We start from the raw sequence: 20,202 nt of genomic DNA, 5'->3' as shown, positions 1-20,202 counted from the left end.
GTGAAGGATGGTGGGTGCTGCTGATAATTCCTATTTTGCCTCAATAGGAGATCCGTCAGCGATGGCTCAGCTCCCTTCTGCTCTCTTCTCCTGTACCTTATCGGCTAATTTATGACCACAACTAAGTTTATTCCCCAGTCCAGCCTCACCGACTGACCTCCTACTGAGGCTACTCTCACACATGCAGCTGGCAAAACGCCACAATTCCTGCCTCCGACTGCGGGATTTAGCGCACCCCATCATTGTGATGGGCGATTAGATGCTAAAACGTGGTAAAATAAACCAGACAGAACTCGAAAATCGCGGAATTAGAAAACGCCACGATCGAGCGCATGTCTGCGAGGCCCCTCTGAAATCAATGGGAGCATTATATGGCGATTACCGCAGCTGTAATCGAGGTAAAAAGCACATGTGTGAGAGTAGCCAAGGCCGGGCTCACATGGCCTAAGTGTAAAACGATGCGCAGATCACGCAGCTTACAGCTGTGAAGCCAGCAGTGACCCAGCGTATAGCCAAAATTCTACTGCACATGACAGCGTATCTCGCGTGTGCTAATGCGCATTCCACCAGTGTCATTTTTGTTTATATTTTGGGCACAAGTATTTACGCAACGATATAGCATATTCTGCGTTCTTTTTTTGCACCCGCGTATTTAGCAATTCCAATAAGCTGTGAGCAGAACAGCATAAGGCACTGTAATGGGTTGCCTGCGATTTAGGTCTCATCACACATAACAAGCGGTAATCATACATCCGTGAGAGCCCGGCCGTATTTGAGCGTTGCACTCGAGAGGTTCAGGCGCAACTTGCATCGGATACCATGCGGACACCTAGTCAAAACGCTAGTGAGCGGGAGGCCTCTGGCTCAGGCTAGTTTCATACGGCCAAGCAAGATATCGGGCCGTAAAACTTCGCCCGATATCGCAACGTCCGACGTCCCAGCAGATGTAAGACGTTTGTGTGTCAAAAACGCCTTCCACCACTTCAGTACAGTTGCGATCCTCAAGTATTTCCCATTGTTTTCAATGTAAAACATCGCATCACATTCACCCGGGTTGGGGGGGGGGGGGAGGGGTTCTGTCACATAGACTTGTCACTGTGGGGTGCTGTCACAGTAATTTGTCTCATGGGGTGGGAGAAAGGCTGTGACAGTAATTTGTCACACCAGAAGGTGGGCGGGGTGCTGTCACTTATTTATAACACACTGTGTAATTCTGCCTGTGCAGGGAGGGGAGGAGGTGACCTGTGTCTATTGTGAATGGTGGGTCCCGTGTTATCTATATTTAGGTGTCACTGTACTTGTGCAGGGGAGGGGCGCTGTCACTGTACTGTACTGTGCACCATGGGGGGGGGGGGCACCATGTGGGGGGGAGTATGTGGTGTTACTTTTACTTTTATTTACTTTCAATGGGAGAGCATTGTGATCTGCTAATGCTGCGACAGCTGTAGCAGGAGATCCCTTCATCTGCCCGGCATGTCCCCTCATCACTGGACACCGTCACATCATTGTCCTATTGTCCAGTGATGAGGGGACATGCTGTGGGGATGAAGAAATCTCCTGCTAGAGCTGTCAGAGCAGTAGCAGGAGATGGCACTGCTCTCATTGCACTTGCATGCTCTGCAATCTTGCATGCTTTGCGATCTCCTGCTACTGCTCTGACAGCTGTAGCAGGACATTCCTTCATCTCCCAGACCTTTCCCATCATCACTGGACACTGGGACAATGATGTGACAGTACTGTCAGTGTGTCCAGTGATGAGGGGACATGCCGGGGAGATGAAGGAATCTCCTGCTACAGCTGTCACTGCTCTCTTATTCCAGTCGCATGGACGGAGAGAGCTATATCGCTCTTCCCATCACAGCGTGCGTCTCCCATAATGAAGCCAGTCATGTGACCGGCGTCATCGGGAGAGATGCATGATGGGAGCTACCTGGGCGGCGCCTTCTTTGAAAAATTCTTCAGGTCAGCTTTACAAGAAGATAAGGGATAAAAAGGTCAGCAGTATATCGATTTTATGCGTAATGCTGTAGTGGATGATGCTTTTACTCTACAGGGCATTAATGGGGTGGTGGGGGAGAATCACTTTGGGCGGCGGGATAACCCCTTTAAGACAAACAAGTGAACAAATTATGGTTCATTGGCCATGTTTACGCTAAACGATTATCGTTTACATTCACCCAAACCAACAGTTTTTTTTTTTATTAAACAATAATCATTCTGTGTAAAAGGGCTCTTAGACTGCGGTGTCTGTATACAGCGATATGTAGAAGCTGCAGATGACAAACGCTGCAAAATTTTAATTACACCCCATCGCAAAAATGATTGTCAGCCCAAAATACATGCAGTTAAGTGGAAAAAAGCAGGATGGGGGGAGGGGGATGGGGGTAGCTATTCACTCCATCTCCACCATCTCCCTACAACCCATTGCAGGACTCACCATTGCGGGAGATGTCCAGCTCCACGAGCTGCATGAAGTTGGCCACTTCCGGGGGCAGCCGCTGGATCTCATTGTCGCTCAGCCCAAGCTTCCTCAGATTCAGCAACCGAAAGAAAGGCTGGAAGGGAGGAAAAGGGAAAAACAGCATTACAACATGTGCTTTCTGACTTCAGCCACTTCTGCTTTCCTCCTGCTGTCAGGTATTGTGAGAGATGTAGTGCTCTAAACCGCAGTGAGATGCTGAGAGCACTACATGTCCAACTATGCAATGAACCAGAATGCATTGGCCCCAGGAGCTCACAATCTACTCTCACCCCATCTCACACAATGTATCATTCTCAACATCCCTGAGCCCAGGAGCTCACAATCTACTCTATGTGCCTCTCACACACAAGGCATCACATTAATTATAAGAGTGCTGCGGTTATTATTATCTTATTATCGTCTCTAGTCACAGAAATCTAAAGGATGGTGACAAATTCTCCAACTACACAGCAGAGAATAGTGGCGAGGACGAGCGGAGAAGAGAGAATAGGAGCGGCCCCTCCCCCACGGGTGACAATAGAGAACAGCTGTGTCAGCCGGCTGATCCCCGCAGAACAATGCTGGCAGCACCTGCTTACCACCCCCCACTGCGCGCCCCCCCACGCTGCAGAGGCCTCCGACCCTTATTACACTCATCCCCTAAACCCCCCGAACCCTGAAGATTAAGGGAATCTTCCTTGTTCTAGAAGTGAAGCTGCGGAATTACTGCACATTACAATTTCCCACTGTGGTCAAGATCTCCGCCTGCTGTCAGTAAATAGAAGCATATTAGAAAGTTCCAGCTTCATCTCCATACAGCAGAAAGCTTTATAACATCCTGGTATGCTTTGCCGCTTTGTGTTTCAGTTACTTGGGATTTTCAAGATCTTTGCTTGCGATCATTGAATGAAACCACCATTGTATACAGAGACAGTAATCTGTCCATGGTTAGTCCTGCTCTCAGCTGAGTGTTTGTTACAGTTGTACATAGTTTGCTACAATGTATCAGTCCGGGCTGTTATATCACAGAGCGTTGCATATCCATTTCTCAGCTGAGAGCAGGACTAGCCATGTACAGGGCTACTGCCTCTGAATGGAAACCAGAGTGTTCTCACTCACTGACAGGAAGCAGTAAGAAATTAAAGCACACTGTCTACAAGAAAGCTGCAGAATGTTTCATTACACAGAGATGAAGCTTTATATAAACCCCTTAGAATACTGAGAAAAAACAGTCAATCGCTGGATAGATTGCAAGCTCCTGGCCCTCCGAGGACTGACAGTGCAGGGCATCCTCCAGTGAGGGTTAACCTGCCGGCCGCTGCAGACTGACTACAACAGGAAAGAGCAGGAGGAAGCAGGAAGGAACGAGAGCGCCGGGCAGGAATATGGAGGAGACGGCGCTGACGAGGGCGCAGAACACAGATATACTGGAGCCAGATAATATACCTGCCACGTACAGCGCAGCACATATAGTGGCACATCACAGCGTATATGAGATATCAGCCGTGTACAACACAATGTATATACCGGTGTATGACAGATATCAGCCGCATGTATAGACCTGTATATGAGAGATCAGCCGTGTACAACACAATGTGTATATATTGGTGTATGACAGATATCAGCCGTGTGTATAGACCTGTATATGAGAGATCAGCCGTGTACAACACAATGTGTATATATTGGTGTATGACAGATATCAGCCGTGTGTATAGACCTGTATATGAGAGATCAGCTGTGTACAGTGCAGCATATATACCATTCTCGATATAGACATAAACCACCCCTCCCCCATGCGGGACGTTGCAGCTGCTGCAGGTCACTGTAATCAAGAATAGGAAAACAAGAAACTGCCATATCCCCCATTACGGCGTCGCTCACCGCCAGCTCCACAGATTTTGCCTTGTGGTGTAGCAGTATTCTGCCAGCACTCTATCTGCTTATCAACCACACCAGCGAGTCCCCATGACAGACATTACTGGGCTCAAAGGCCTGAGGGGAAGGCACTTTAATTGTGTGGAGTCACGTGATCACTCACACCCAGTCAGCAGCTCTGACAAGGGTCATGTGATTTCTGGATGATATATCACATGATCAGAGCTGCTGACTGGCTGAGAAGGATCACGTGGCTTCATACAACCAGGAGGTGCACTCCCAGCCCCCTCCCCCCGTGCCGCTATGAGGGGGGCAAAGTGATGTCCCAGTTATAAGATTAGGGCCCCTGCAGGTTACTAGCGATGGAGCCCAGTGATTGCGAACATTCTTGTTAGCTGAAATCCCATTCAGAGCCAACACATCTCACAGCTGAGGGTTTGTTACACTGTGTAGAGCCCAACCGTCCTCAGAGTTCCAAATTGTCACATTGTAACAAACTATCAGGGCAGGAGAAAGTGGCAGAGCAGCAGAATCTTGGCACTGAAAAGTTGCCTATTTTCGTGAAGACTGTAATCGAGGTTTTGTGCCTTCTGGTGTCATCGCCATGTTTGAAAAAAGTGGTGGGGCCATTAACTGGCGTAAATCTATAGCAGCTCACAGCAGCCCTAAATGTGTCTGTCGGGCTCACGGACAGTCAGAGATGCATGCTGGGTAATAAATCTGATGCATTTCACTCCAACGTGTGTTGGAATATGACCGTACGTCTCCCCCATAACGGGTCGTTATACCGGGGCTTTATTACATCGGACCGCAGGTCGCAATCAGCGTCACATCTGCCAGGTGATCACGCCGATCAGCGACAGCCACATATTGTATTACTATGTAATGACTGCTGCCGCGCCTGTGGGGGCTTCAGGAACCTGGGACAGGGGGACGCTCTGCTAGGCATTAACCCCTCCCATGCCGCAGTCCACAGATATTCTGCAGTGTTATCCTACACCAAGGGGGCAGCCAGGCATGAACTGCGCTCTATTGTGTGTGCAAACCTCTCCACCCCCCAGCGGGCACAGGAGGGCCGTCTCCTCATCTGTTCATTATCCAGCTGGTCACCTAGTCCATTATAACCCTATAAACACCACCGCGCTCTGAAAGCCGTAGGATACGTTCCAGGAGTGGACAGAGTCCATCAGGAGTATGAAAACTGCACCCATAAACGACGCAAGAAACACTGCCAGATCCATAATGTGAGCACACCTAAAACAACCGTTTTCAAGATGTCTGCTTGCTGTCTGTGAAAGGAAACCTTCAGATGCGGAGAGTTGATCCAATTCTAACCTGGTCCTACTTTCACAGCGGAGGGCTTGTTACAGTGTCGGTCTGGACTCTAGGGTGTATTCACATGGAGGAATCCCATGCAGATTTTTCCTGCCCCTAAGGCCGTGTATTTCGCCATGGACCCTGTGAATTAGCAAAATCCCTAACGGAGACCCACGTGAAACTGCATCAGAAATACCACATGGGAGATTTTTTTCCCCCATTCACAGCAATAAATCCGCAAACGAGCTGCCAATTTCTACCCCAGCTTTTATAAGGGCAGGCTTACACCAGCATAATTTAATAGCGCATTACATGTTCATAATACACAGTGAGTGGAGTCAATGAAAGTACATGGATTTTCATTAATCAATTCACACTTGCGTATATGAATTGCATAGAATACGCATGTAAAAAAAGAACGCAGCATGCGCCCTTTCACTGCATATCACACGCTATAGAGCTTTATTGTTCCTCTATGGGCGCTTCCCTGCACTTGTCATCGCTGACAGAGCATCTTTTGAAGACCCTACCTCCAGCAAAAGATTGCTCTGATTGGCTGAGCTTGTGGGCTCAGCCAATCACAGCCAGTGCTGGATGCACCAATCACAGCCATTCATTGAATGGCCGTGACTAGTTCATCGAGCGCTGGCTCTGATTGCCTGAGCCAGCAGTCGAGGAACCAATCAGAGCAATCTCTTGCTGGAGGCGGGGTCTTCAAACCCCATCACTAGCAAAAGATGCTCTGTCGACAATGACAAGTGCCCGGAAGCCTGCTCGGAGCTCCAGAGAACAGCGGGAGGGACCCGAATGGCATCAGCTATGTGAGTATTGATTTTTTTTGTTTGTTTTTTTTTAGGTAGTGTAGCTAGCACATGCGTTTAGCACTGACAAAAATGCGGTACCAAGTTGTGCCACGTTTTCAGCAGCGCTGAAACCGCTGCCCATTAATTTCAATGGGCGACGCAGGGCTGAAAACGGCCAAAGATAGAACATGCATCGCTGTCAAAGTGCAGCGTCTTGACGCTTGTGTGAGCATCCCCATTAAAATGAATGGGAGCCTTGTACAGCACTGAAAATGCAGCGCTCAACGCAGTACTAAAACGTCTGTGTGAGGGAGGCCTCAGGGTATGTTCACACAGCGGAATTCAGCCAATATGATCCGTGTCTTTCTGAGGCGCTTTTAGTCACGATTCTGCATGTCGAATTTGGCCTCCCATGGAAAGTCACAATTCTGCAAGTTTCTGCATCAAGAATGCATGTTACTTCTTGATGCAGAAACTGAATTTTCTGCATCGGAATTCCACATTGTTCCCATTGACAGTAAATGCCACATACGAATCTGCGACAAAAAGCTCACCAGAAATGCGAAATTTAGAAGGGGAATTTATGCTGTTTTCCCACGTTCAATTCTGCAGTGTGAACATACCCTGAGACGGTGGAATCCATTGCAGATTTTTCCACATGGTGAGAGGCTGCGGACCAGCAAGCAGATTTACAACAGACACATTATCCACAATTTTTTTTTTCCATACGACCTTTTTTTTTGCAGAAAACAAATCTGCCCGTATAAACCATAGTCCAGATTCCCATTGAATAAAACGGAATGCAAATTTGCCGCAGAATCAGCATGGATTCTGATTCAAATCCTGCGGCAAAAATCCACCATGTGAACATAGCCTTATACCGCCCCCCCTCACTGATGCACTCCTTGTACCCCTCCTATGTACTGCCCAACAGGGTGCCAATCCTTCTGCACTGCTCCCCTTCAGTTGCTGGTGTCAGACTGTGTAATCAGACAGGTAGAGCGGCCTGAGCAAGAGGATGGAGATGCAGCAGCTGGAGGACGCGGCTGCGCAGCACTAGGGAGGCGCGAGGTGAATTCCAAGAATGCAGAGAGGCCTCTTCCTCATTCCACAATTCCAGACATTTCCTTCCCGTTCCCCGAAGTCACAGCCAAAAAACAAATTGTAGCCTCCCGAGCGCTACAGCTGCTGTCACAGGGATGAAAAAGGAGCCAACCACAAAATGGCGCAAAGACGGAACAAATGCAACAAGCCGTAACAAAACGTAAATGACAAAGCGATCATGTAACAGCAAGAACTGCGATGATCTGCAGGGCGCATTTACATGGGTGAGCAGCCCGAGAAACTCCGGTCGATATCACAATTGCAAACTAACAATTTTTATGCAAGTGTGGTGCGTTTTGTGAGAAAAATCGCAGTCGCATTGCTGCACTTGTGATTTTCACGTGTGTGATAATTACCCATTACCACAAAAACGCATCATGTTCGCATGAACCTCACATATGCATTTGAGCACAGTGCGATTTTTTTCAGCTCCCATAGGGAAGAATGCGAGATTCTTAAACAGAATCGCCCAAAAATAGGACACGCTGCAATTTTTCTCTCGCATCGTTTCTTTTCACAGAGCTGCTACAGAAAAAAAAAACCCCATGTAAATGCACCCATCAAAAGTACTGGGTATTTTTCCAGTGCACCTCACAACGCACAGGAATTTTACGTGAAAAATCAACGATGTAAATTCACCCTAATGGTACATGCACACGGACGATATTTCTGTCCGATTTTCAGACCGAAGAAAAAGAAATTTAAAAAAAAAAAAACAGCCAAAAAAATATTAAAAATTTGACACAAATAGCACCTATTCATTTAAAAAAAATATATTCTTGCCCAATTTTCAGATTGGGATTAGCACGTCAATCTGCCGTGTTCAGTACATTGGAGAGCACATGGACGGAATGTCCGAGAATCGCAACTTTTAATCGCCTGTGGCCATGTATCCTAAAGCCGTAGTTACCCGGCCGATACTCTCGCGTGAGTGTTCCGCATTGCGAGCCGCATAAAACCTGCATGAAAATAACACCATTGTTTTCAAAACTCGCAGCATGTCCAATTTTCGCACTGGTACAGTATTTAAAAACGAGCGGCGTCCCGCACATGCCACCGACGTGGTGTCTATATTCTGTGTGATGCGAGTCGCGCCCGATAATCTCAGGCTTGACTTCTTATTGGCCAGTTAAACACGGCCTTATGTGGCCACTCCAAGCGATATTCTTTTTCTCGGAAAGCCAGGCGACAACCAAAATGGCCGCCATGAAATCTCACAGAATCCTTTTATATATCCCTGCAGGGCCAGGCAGAGTTATCAGAGGCTCAGAGAGCCGAGAGTGTTACCCAGCATTCCTAGAGCCCTGAGCAGCTGATACCAGCACAACACAGACAGGTTTGACAACTGGGGCCCTAATAGTAAGCGTCTACGTGTACCTATCATTTCGGCCGCCTCTTCCATACTGCGGATGGTCCGCATGGCTTACTTTCAGACAGGTGCAGTACAGATTTTTTTTTAAACCTCTGATGTCCCCGCTAGGTGATGACGCAGATTCTGTGACCTTTCCGAAATGTCAATTGTGGAAGGGCTGCGGATTGGACAGCTTCCATTGACTTCAGTGGAAGTAGTCTGTGCAGAATCTGTGCAAAAATAAAGCATGCTGCAATTTTTCCTCCGCGAGCAGAAAAAAAAAAAAAAAAATTAATCGCAATTCATTTCCGCTCGTAGGCAGGAAAAAGCACTTTTCCATAGTATGCTATGGGCACTATTTGCTGCGGAATCCAGAGGCGGACGCCCGATCCAAATTCCGCAATGCAAATTCAGTTGTGTGCAGCTGGCCTATTACTCGTGGTCCAAAAAGGTTGATAACCGAGAGCAAGAGATTGCCTTTATTTTCACAGCCATTGAAGATATTTACAAACTTTAGGCTGATTTAGACAAAAATCGATCAAAGCCGTCTTTTGAGCGACAAGCGTGTCTAATTGCACTGACACCGTGCAGCTTTCTGCATGCTGAAAGATCAGCGATCAGTTATCAGGGATTCACAGCGGGACACAGCTGATACTATTGTTTCAGCTGTATCCCGCTCCCTGAAGACAGGCGGGGTACGAAGAACAGAGCGGTCCAGCTTGTCTTCTGCATCCTCTGCTCGGCTGCATAACAGCCAGGCGCTCTGAGCGGGGAACAGCTGGATGCAGAAGACAAGCGGCCCCGCTTGTCTTCTGCATCCCCTGCTCGGAGTGCAAGGTTTGAGCGATCACCTTGCACCTAAAGGCACACAACGATTATCGCTCAGAATGTTTGGAGCGATCATCGCTGTGTCTAAAGCAGGCTTTAGCACCTGTCCACAGCAGCACTTTCATGTATGTTTCAGGTATGGGAGAAGCGTACATGAAATAATGTAAGGACTCACGCATTTTAAGCATACACTTACATTTTTCAAATCGTTTAAGTTTTGATCCGCTTTCATCCATTTTTTATATGAAAAAATGAATGAAAAAGTTTTGACTGTAAACTTTTTTTTCCTAATAAAGTTTTGCAGTACAACAGTTTTTCTTTCCTTGATCACAAAAAACGTACACGTTAGAGTAAGGAAACGTACGGCTGTGGTTTGGTTTTTTAACATTGCAGTCAATAGAAAAGTATACATTTCAATACTTTTTTGGGGGGACAGAAAAAAAAGCAGGCAATGCTTTTCAGTCCCACAAAAAAAAAAAAAAAAAAAAAAAAATAAAACACACAAAAAACGCCTGCATAGTTTGACTACGTTTAACCCATTATAACCTATGGATCCGTAAAACGCTATGTTTTCATCAGTTTTTTGGGACAAAACCATGTGCGTTTCACGGATGAACCTATGACAGTGTGAATAAACTGACTGCCATCTGCCTGACAAGGGAGGAGTTTGTGCTTCCATCGTAATCCCCATGCATTACACAAAAGCGGCCGTGACCATTGCAATAGATTTACTTGCATTTTTCTCATTCATTAACCCCTTAATGATGCTGCCCTTTTTCTTCCCCCATTTTTGTTTTTTCCTCCCCACTTATTAAAAATCGTAGCTCCTTTATTTTTCCATAGACGTTGCTGTATGAGGGCTTGTTTTTTGCGGGACGAGTTGTAGTTTTCAATGGTGATATTTTTATTGTACCATATAATGTACTGGGGAACTTTTAAAAAATTCTAAGTGCAGTAAAATGGGAAAAAAACCAAAACATTCTGCCATCCTTCACTGCTCTTTTTTCTATGGCGCACAAACTGCAGCAAAAATGACCCGATAACGTTAATCCGAGATACTTCTATGGGTCAGTATGATTACTACGATTTTTTTTTTTGCTGCACTTTTATCTTTTTCAAAGACCTTTAATTTTTTAAAGTTATTTTCTGCTGCATCTTCTGCGCGCAATAACTTTTTTATTTTTCCCTTAACATAGTTGTGCGGGAAGGGGGGGGGGGGGGGGGGTCATTTTTTGTGAGACTTCCTGTAGTTTATGTTAGTACTATTCTGAAATACATACAATTTTTTGATCGCTTTTTATTGCATTTTTTTTCTGAGAGACAAGGTGACGGAAAAAATGCATTTTTTTTTTCAGGTGACTTTCACTGTGCGTGGTTAATAACATGCTACTTTCATAGATCGGACTATTACGGACGCAGCGATACCAGATATGTATTTTTGTTTTGGGATTTAGATTTTTTTATTATAGATATGGCAAAGGGGGGGGGGGAAGGGGATTTAAACTTATAATTAATAAAGTTTATTACTCCCCCCCCCCCCCCCCCTTCTACAATTAATAAAACGTTATCTGATTTTTACTTTTTCTTTTAGTCCCCCTGGGGGACCACGACGAACGATGCTTTGAACGCTCCTGCAGTATGATGTAATGCTATAGCATTACATCTTACCGCAGTCTGACAGGCAGTCTATCAAGCCACCCCATGGGGATGGCTTGATAGGCAGTCTGCTAAAGCAGCCGTGGGGCCTTTCAGAAGGCTCCCGGCTGCCATGACACCCGCACGGCTCCTTGCGATCCCACGCAGGGGAGCAACACGGACCCCTGAATATCGTTCAGGGGATTTAAATGCCGCTGTCAAAATTGACAGCAGCATTTAAAGGGTTAATAGCCACGATCTGCCGTGCGGCCAATTGCAGTTATTGCCTGCGGGTGTCCGCAGTAATAAACAGCTGTTGCCCGCACTGTATGAAGAGAGGTTGCTCCGCGATCTCTCTTCATAATAGACCGCCGATACAGGCCGTCAAAAGGCACATCAGCGGTCGTTAAGGGGTTAAAGGAAGGAACGCCTCATGAGTAACCCAAATACAACCGCCTACACGAAGGGTTGCCACCAAGCTTTCCTGAAAGGCATACAAACCCAAACTAGTAGGCAGAGTAAGGCTGGGTTCACACGGGGCGGAATTGCCGCAGAATTTCCGTGTGGAATGTCCACACGGCAACTCCGCCCGCGGCTCCTAATCTCGGGATTAGCCAGCAAAGTGTACGATATTTTGCAAAAATCTCATCCACACGCTGCGGCCAAGCTGCGCGGAAACGGACATGCGGCGCGGAAAATAAAGACGCAGCATGTCAATTCTTTGTTCATTTCCGTAGCGGCCCCTCTTATCCCGCGGAAATCTCACGGTTTTGCAGTGCGGTCATTCCGGGAGATTTCTGTCCCGTGTGACTCTCAGCCTCATAGTCTCTCTGCCAGTGTCAGTCTTCACTGTAGTTCTGACATTGTATTCATCTATCAGAAAGCCCAGTATGAACTTCCCTTCCCGCAGAGCAGGGTATTATGAGGACACACACGCTCCGCAGCAGACTGCTCACAATGTTTGGGTGACTGCTGTTCTCTAAGACTGTCTCTCTTGTCAGATATGCAGACAGGAAGTGGTTAAAGATGTATTGCAGATAGCGGTGGGGGAGAGTAACAACATATAACTATTAGGGCAAAACACGGGGCGCACGTAATACCCCGCTCCTCATGCAATAACCTGCGGTAGACATAGCTGTACCACAGCTTGCTATAAGGACGTGACAGAAGAGCAGCGCTGAAGAGCAGAGACTCTGGTCACGCCAACCCATCACTACACAGATGGAGCAGACTTTTTAGCCGCCCCTGCCATCCCCAGCACTCAGAGCTAAATCTATACTGCTTAGGTCAAATGAAAGCTGCGCTGTGATTGGTTGCCATTTCTTATACTGCTGAGGTAAAATGAAAGCTGTGCTGTGATTGGTTGCCATTTCTTATACTGCTGAGGTAATATGAAAGCTGTGCTGTGATTGGTTGCCATTTCTTATACTGCTGAGGTAATATGAAAGCTGTGCTGTGATTGGTTGCCATTTCTTATACTGCTGAGGTAATATGAAAGCTGTGCTGTGATTGGTTGCCATTTCTTATACTGCTGAGGTAAAATGAAAGCTGCGCTGTGATTGGTTGCCATTTCTTATACTGCTGAGGTAAAATGAAAGCTGCGCTGTGATTGGTTGCCATTTCTTATACTGCTGAGGTAAAATTAAAGCTGCACTGTGATTGGTTGCTATGGCGACCACACGCGTGTAAAAGAAAATCTTTGTTGTCCATAACAACCAATTGCAGCACAACCTTCATTTTACCTCAGCAGCACAAGAAATGAAAGCTGCGCTGTGATTGGTTGCTAGGAGCAACAAAGATAGATTTCCTTTCAGACAGCTTTCCTAAGAGTGTGGTGCCGGCCTACTTCTCTGTGGGTCACCATGTGTGTTCCAGGACCACAAAACCTCCCGATCCTACAGGGACACGACTGAACTGCACAGGATAGACGACAGGCCACCCAAAATTGCGCAGATGCAGCAGACTTTACTACAACCAATGACAATTATTGTACAGCATCACGTAGAAGAAGCGGCTGCGGACGTGTCAATAACGGCTTCGTCTGTGGAGCGAGGACAATCCAAAATGTATTGGACGCATTTCACTCAGATGATCGAAAGGGAATGAACTATGAGGTTTGAGGTGGCCGATCGATCATTCACAGACACGCAGAGCGTTTCATCGGTTTCTTCGCGGGATGTTCTGAGATTCTGCTGATAAAACCAAGTAGCCGAATGTTTCACCATTTCCAGTTACATTTAGGATGGACAAACTGATACAAAGTCACAGAACGGTGACAGAGGATAAGCGGTGCCGCGTATCAACCGCACAAGTTTGTGCCCGTGAGGCTGGCATGAAAATGACACAATCTGTGACCATTTCTTAAGCAACCATTTGCTTTTCTCACTTTCTACAACGCCAAAGAAAAAACTACAAATGCGTAAACCGCTAGTGTTGGGTGTTAGAAATGGTGCAATGTGTTAACAGTGCCCCTGCAAGACGAGTATTTTCTCCTACACATGCGCCATTTTCTTGTGGTACCCTAACCCGGCCACAGACATGATGTATGTAGGCAGGACATTGAAGGGTTAACAGTTAAACTCTGAGAACAAAGGCCGCCTGTGAGACGTCTCGCCAGGAGCGCTGCCAAATATCAGAGAGCAGCGACACTACAACGACTACACCAAGTCACCCATCACACCCAGATATCAGAGGCGGGCAGGGACCCACCCCCCCGATGCCCAGGCACGCCTCATACAGGGCACCAGAGAACAAGTTCGTCCCGTAAAACGGACCCTTCTATTATTGTACAGGGTGGAAGCCTCCATCATCCTCCACACGACGAGTCCCAGCACCAGCCGGATGGGCACGACGTGGATGTCGCACGCAGACGAGAGAAGGCTGCTCGCCTATGAGGGCCCTGAAAAGTACCACCCTGAAAATAAACATGACACACTGAGCCTACAAAGGGCAGCAGCATCAATACACTGTGGGCAGAATGGATCCGGGGCAACAGTGTTATACCAGGCGGGAGGGACCCTGGCTGGGGGCACAGGGCAGTAACGGCGCGGGAGGCGGGAGGGACCCTCGCTGGGGGCACAGGGCAGTAACGGCGCGGGAGGCGGGAGGGACCCTGGCTGGGGGCACAGGGTAGTAACGGCGCGGGAGGGACCCTCGCTGGGGGCACAGGGCAGTAACGGCGCGGGAGGCGGGAGGGACCCTCGCTGGGGGCACAGGGCAGTAACGGCGCGGGAGGCGGGAGGGACCCTCGCTGGGGGCACAGGGCAGTACCGGCGCGGGAGGCGGGAGGGACCCTCGCTGGGGGCACAGGGCAGTACCGGCGCGGGAGGGACCCTCGCAGGGGGCACAGGGCAGTACCGGCGCGGGAGGGACCCTCGCAGGGGGCACAGGGCAGTACCGGCGCGGGAGGGACCCTCGCAGGGGGCACAGGGCAGTACCGGCGCGGGAGGGACCCTCGCAGGGGGCACAGGGCAGTACCGGCGCGGGAGGGACCCTCGCAGGGGGCACAGGGCAGTACCGGCGCGGGAGGGACCCTCGCAGGGGGCACAGGGCAGTACCGGCGCGGGAGGGACCCTCGCAGGGGGCACAGGGCAGTACCGGCGCGGGAGGTGGGAGGGACCCTCGCAGGGGGCACAGGGCAGTACCGGCGCGGGAGGTGGGAGGGACCCTCGCAGGGGGCACAGGGCAGTACCGGCGCGGGAGGTGGGAGGGACCCTCGCAGGGGGCACAGGGCAGTACCGGCGCGGGAGGTGGGAGGGACCCTCGCAGGGGGCACAGGGCAGTACCGGCGCGGGAGGTGGGAGGGACCCTCGCAGGGGGCACAGGGCAGTACCGGCGCGGGAGGTGGGAGGGACCCTCGCAGGGGGCACAGGGCAGTACCGGCGCGGGAGGTGGGAGGGACCCTCGCAGGGGGCACAGGGCAGTACCGGCGCGGGAGGTGGGAGGGACCCTCGCAGGGGGCACAGGGCAGTACCGGCGCGGGAGGTGGGAGGGACCCTCGCAGGGGGCACAGGGCAGTACCGGCGCGGGAGGTGGGAGGGACCCTCGCAGGGGGCACAGGGCAGTACCGGCGCGGGAGGTGGGAGGGACCCTCGCAGGGGGCACAGGGCAGTACCGGCGCGGGAGGTGGGAGGGACCCTCGCAGGGGGCACAGGGCAGTACCGGCGCGGGAGGTGGGAGGGACCCTCGCAGGGGGCACAGGGCAGTACCGGCGCGGGAGGTACCCTCGCAGGGGGCACAGGGCAGTACCGGCGCGGGAGGTACCCTCGCAGGGGGCACAGGGCAGTACCGGCGCGGGAGGTACCCTCGCAGGGGGCACAGGGCAGTACCGGCGCGGGAGGTACCCTCGCAGGGGGCACAGGGCAGTACCGGCGCGGGAGGTACCCTCGCAGGGGGCACAGGGCAGTACCGGCGCGGGAGGTACCCTCGCAGGGGGCACAGGGCAGTACCGGCGCGGGAGGTACCCTCGCAGGGGGCACAGGGCAGTACCGGCGCGGGAGGTACCCTCGCAGGGGGCACAGGGCAGTACCGGCGCGGGAGGTACCCTCGCAGGGGGCACAGGGCAGTACCGGCGCGGGAGGTACCCTCGCAGGGGGCACAGGGCAGTACCGGCGCGGGAGGTACCCTCGCAGGGGGCACAGGGCAGTACCGGCGCGGGAGGTACCCTCGCAGGGGGCACAGGGCAGTACCGGCGCGGGAGGTACCCTCGCAGGGGGCACAGGGCAGTACCGGCGCGGGAGGTACCCTCGCAGGGCGCACAGGGCAGTACCGGCGCGGGAGGTGGGAGGGACCCTCGCAGGGGGCACAGGGCAGTACCGGCGCGGGAGGTGGGAGGGACCCTCGCAGGGGGCACAGGGCAGTACCGGCGCGGGAGGTGGGAGGGACCCTCGCAGGGGGCACAGGGCAGTACCGGCGCGGGAGGTGGGAGGGACCCTCGCAGGGGGCACAGGGCAGTACCGGCGCGGGAGGTGGGAGGGACCCTCGCAGGGGGCACAGGGCAGTACCGGCGCGGGAGGTGGGAGGGACCCTCGCAGGGGGCACAGGGCAGTACCGGCGCGGGAGGCACCCTCGCAGGGGGCACAGGGCAGTACCGGCGCGGGAGGCGGGAGGGACCCTCGCAGGGGGCATAGGGCAGTACCGGCGTGGGAGGCGGGAGGGACCCTCACAGGGGGCATAGGGCAGTACCGGCGTGGGAGGCGGGAGGGACCCTCACAGGGGGCATAGGGCAGTACCGGCGTGGGAGGGACCCTCGCAGGGGGCACAGGGCAGTAACGGCGTGGGAGGCAGGTGGCAGTAATATCTTAGGATGCAGGACGGACCCTCTCAGGGGTCACAGGGCAGTATTATTATAGGAGGCAAGACAGACCCTCTCAGAGGCACAGGGCAGTAATGTTGTGTATTGGGCAGTATAGACCCTCAAAAGGGGCACATGGCAGCAGTGCAGTGGGCAGGACTGTCATCCACAAAAGGGTAGCAGTGTTGTGGTGCCAAACTGGAAGGAACTTCTCAGGATTACAGGTCAGTAGTGTTGGGATGCCAGTTAGGACAGACTGTAAGAGCGGAACAGTGTAGCAGTCTTGTATAGTGGGCAGGTTGGACCAGCTGAAGAGGGGAAGCGGGCAGTAATAATGTGGTACCACACAGAAAGGACCCACTCAGAGAAACAGAGCAGTCTCATGCAGTGGGAAGAATAGAGCTTTGTAGGGGCCAACGGGCAGCAGTGTTATTGGTACCATACAGGCAGCACCTTATCGGCACCATACAGGCAGCACCTTATCGGCACCATACAGGCACAGGGAGCTAGTGTTGTGTAGTTGGCAGCTCGCGCACACACTCAGTGGGCGCAGGGCACCAGCAGAGTTGGCAGCTCGCTCACACACTCAGTGGGCGCAGGGCACCAGCAGAGTGGCAGCTCGCGCACACACTCAGTGGGCGCAGGGCACCAGCAGAGTTGGCAGCTCGCGCACACACTCAGTGGGCGCAGGGCACTAGTGTTGTGTAGTGGACAGCTCACACCCACTCGGTGGGCAGCACGGGGCACTAGTATTGTGAAGCGGACAGCTCACACCCACTCGGTGGGCAGCACGGGGCACTAGTGTTGGTCAGCGGACAGGTCTCGCACCCTCTCGGTGGGCAGCACGGGGCACTAGTGTTGGTCAGCGGACAGGTCTCGCACCCTCTCGGTGGGCAGCACGGGGCACTAGTGTTGGTCAGCGGACAGGTCTCGCACCCTCTCGGTGGGCAGCACGGGGCACTAGTGTTGGTCAGCGGACAGGTCTCGCACCCTGTCGGTGGGCAGCACGGGACACTAGTGTTGGGCAGCGGACAGGTCTCGCACCCTCTCGGTGGGCAGCACGGGACACTAGTGTTGGGCAGCGGACAGGTCTCGCACCCTCTCGGTGGGCAGCACGGGGCACTAGTGTTGGGCAGCGGACAGGTCTCGCACCCTCTCGGTGGGCAGCATGTGGCACTAGTGTTGGGCAGCGGACAGGTCTCGCACCCTCTCGGTGGGCAGCACGGGGCACTAGTGTTGGGCAGCGGACAGGTCTCGCACCCTCTCGGTGGGCAGCACGGGGCACTAGTGTTGGGCAGCGGACAGGTCTCGCACCCTCTCGGTGGGCAGCACGGGGCACTAGTGTTGGGCAGCGGACAGGTCTCGCACCCTCTCGGTGGGCAGCACGGGGCACTAGTGTTGGGCAGCGGACAGGTCTCGCACCCTCTCGGTGGGCAGCACGGGGCACTAGTGTTGGGCAGCGGACAGGTCTCGCACCCTCTCGGTGGGCAGCACGGGGCACTAGTGTTGGGCAGCGGACAGGTCTCGCACCCTCTCGGTGGGCAGCACGGGGCACTAGTGTTGGGCAGCGGACAGGTCTCGCACCCTCTCGGTGGGCAGCACGGGGCACTAGTGTTGGGCAGCGGACAGGTCTCGCACGCTCTCGGTGGGCAGCACGGGGCACTAGTGTTGGGCAGCGGACAGGTCTCGCACGCTCTCGGTGGGCAGCACGGGGCACTAGTGTTGGGCAGCGGACAGGTCTCGCACGCTCTCGGTGGGCAGCACGGGGCACTAGTGTTGGGCAGCGGACAGGTCTCGCACCCTCTCCGTGGGCAGCACGGGGCACTAGTGTTGGGCAGCGGACAGGTCTCGCACCCTCTCCATGGGCAGCACGGGGCACTAGTGTTGGGCAGCGGACAGGTCTCACACCCTCTCGGTGGGCAGCACAGGACACTAGTGTTGTGCAGCGGAAAGCTAACACCCTCTCGGTGGGCAGCACGGGGCACTAGTGTTGTTTAGTGGACAGCTCACACCCTCTCGGTGGACACAGGGCACTAGTGTTTAGTGGACAGCTCGGACTTTCTTATGGAACACATGGCAGTAGTGCTGTAGCGCCAGGCCTGACAAACCCACTCAGGGGCATGACATATCAATGCTAACATGCCAGGCAGGAACCCCTCCTCCCGGGGGCACCCGGCAGCAATCTTGCAGCACCAGACAGGAATGACAACGAGCTTGTAAAAAAATTTTATATGCAGAAACCAACAATTGCAGCGATGCCGGCAGCCGGGCCTGTCCGACCAGTGACAGGGGCAGAGCGTCTCCCCAGACTCCGAGCATTAATCACTGCAATTACCAGGGCAGTGCCAGCCACAGACCCGAGGGGAGGACAAACACAGGGGGCATCTGTGCTACCCAACCACAACTTCATATCTCCGGGCACAAGACATCTGCACAAAGCCTGGCAGCAGGCACAACAAGCAGCACCCCTAGAGCCCCCTCCTATGCCCACCACAGATGCCAGGAAGCTCCTTCTCTGGTGTGCCAATCACTAATCACCACAACCATGACCCCAACAGTGCAAGCCACAGACATCTGTGCTGCCCAAACAAAACTTTATAATCCCCTGGCACAAGATGCTTGGCAGCAGGCACAAGCTGGAACCCTAAAGCCCCTGCTGTGCCCCCATCAGATGCCAGGGGGATCATTCTCTAGTGTGTTCCCAGCCAGCAATCACCCCAATGGTGCCCCCAGAAGTGCCAATCCCCCATAGGGCCCTCTGCTCACTCCTAACAATTGTGTCCCCAGCAGTGCCCCTGTTCACCCCACCCCCAGCCTATTGTCAGCCCCCCGGCCTCTTACCTTGGGCAGCTCCCGTAGCTGGTTAGAGTCCAGCTGCAGCTCCTCCAGGCTGCGGCTGTATCGGTAGACCTCGTCGGGCACGGCGTGCAAGGAGCAGTGCCGCTTATCCACCGACTCCACATGCCGGTTACAGCGCCACAGCGGGATGCACTTCAGCATGGTGCCCCCTCCGGGTCACCGCCCGCTGATCACACCCGAGCTCCCAGCCCGCGGGTCACCACACACTGCTAAGGGACGCGGCCCGCCGCTAAGCCTGCCGGGAGTTGTAGTCACTGGCTGCCAGTACTCAACAGCGAACTACACTTCCCGTCATGCCTTCGCATACGCCAGCGTAGTGCACGACGGTCATTGTAGTCACGAATCTACAGCATTCAAAGCTGAACTGGCGGGCACTGAACTACAACTCCCGGCATACAAAAGTACGAGCACGCAAAGAATGCCGGGAATATAGTTCCGATTCTTCGCAGTCAATGTAGACTGTTTATCTGCAGGACTACATCTCCCGGCATGCCTCAGCGTTCGTTTCCGTACACAATAGGAAGTGTTACCGCCGCACTGGGATACTTACACTTTAGTACTACATTACCCAAAGATCCGCGGGGCACTTCCCAAGCGCATACCGAGAAGCGAGTTTTTCGTCTATAAAGACTTGTGTTGGAAGCCTCCTCTATAGACTACATGTCCCGGCATGCCT

General features: G+C 52.5%; 1 protein-coding gene across 17 annotated transcripts in view; it reads right to left on the bottom strand.

The window, feature by feature from the left end:
* SCRIB (scribble planar cell polarity protein) overlaps window positions 1-19,771 on the bottom strand; it is a 75,311-nt gene extending 55,540 nt beyond the window's left edge. For all 17 annotated transcript variants that reach the window (XM_066578205.1, XM_066578210.1, XM_066578212.1 and 14 more), the window contains exons 1-2: window positions 19,509-19,771; window positions 2,438-2,555 (exon numbers count right to left, since the gene is read on the bottom strand). In XM_066578205.1, coding sequence (XP_066434302.1) covers window positions 2,438-2,555; window positions 19,509-19,667 — 277 coding nt within the window. In that variant the 5' untranslated portion in view covers window positions 19,668-19,771. The remainder of the gene's footprint in view (window positions 1-2,437; window positions 2,556-19,508) is intronic.
* Window positions 19,772-20,202: the final 431 nt, after the last annotated feature.

Source organism: Eleutherodactylus coqui, chromosome 9, assembly GCF_035609145.1.
Source record: "Eleutherodactylus coqui strain aEleCoq1 chromosome 9, aEleCoq1.hap1, whole genome shotgun sequence".
NCBI classification, from domain to species: Eukaryota; Metazoa; Chordata; class Amphibia; order Anura; family Eleutherodactylidae; genus Eleutherodactylus; species Eleutherodactylus coqui.
The sequence above is the reverse complement of the archived record's forward strand: the minus strand, read 5'-3'. Positions and strand labels throughout refer to the sequence as shown.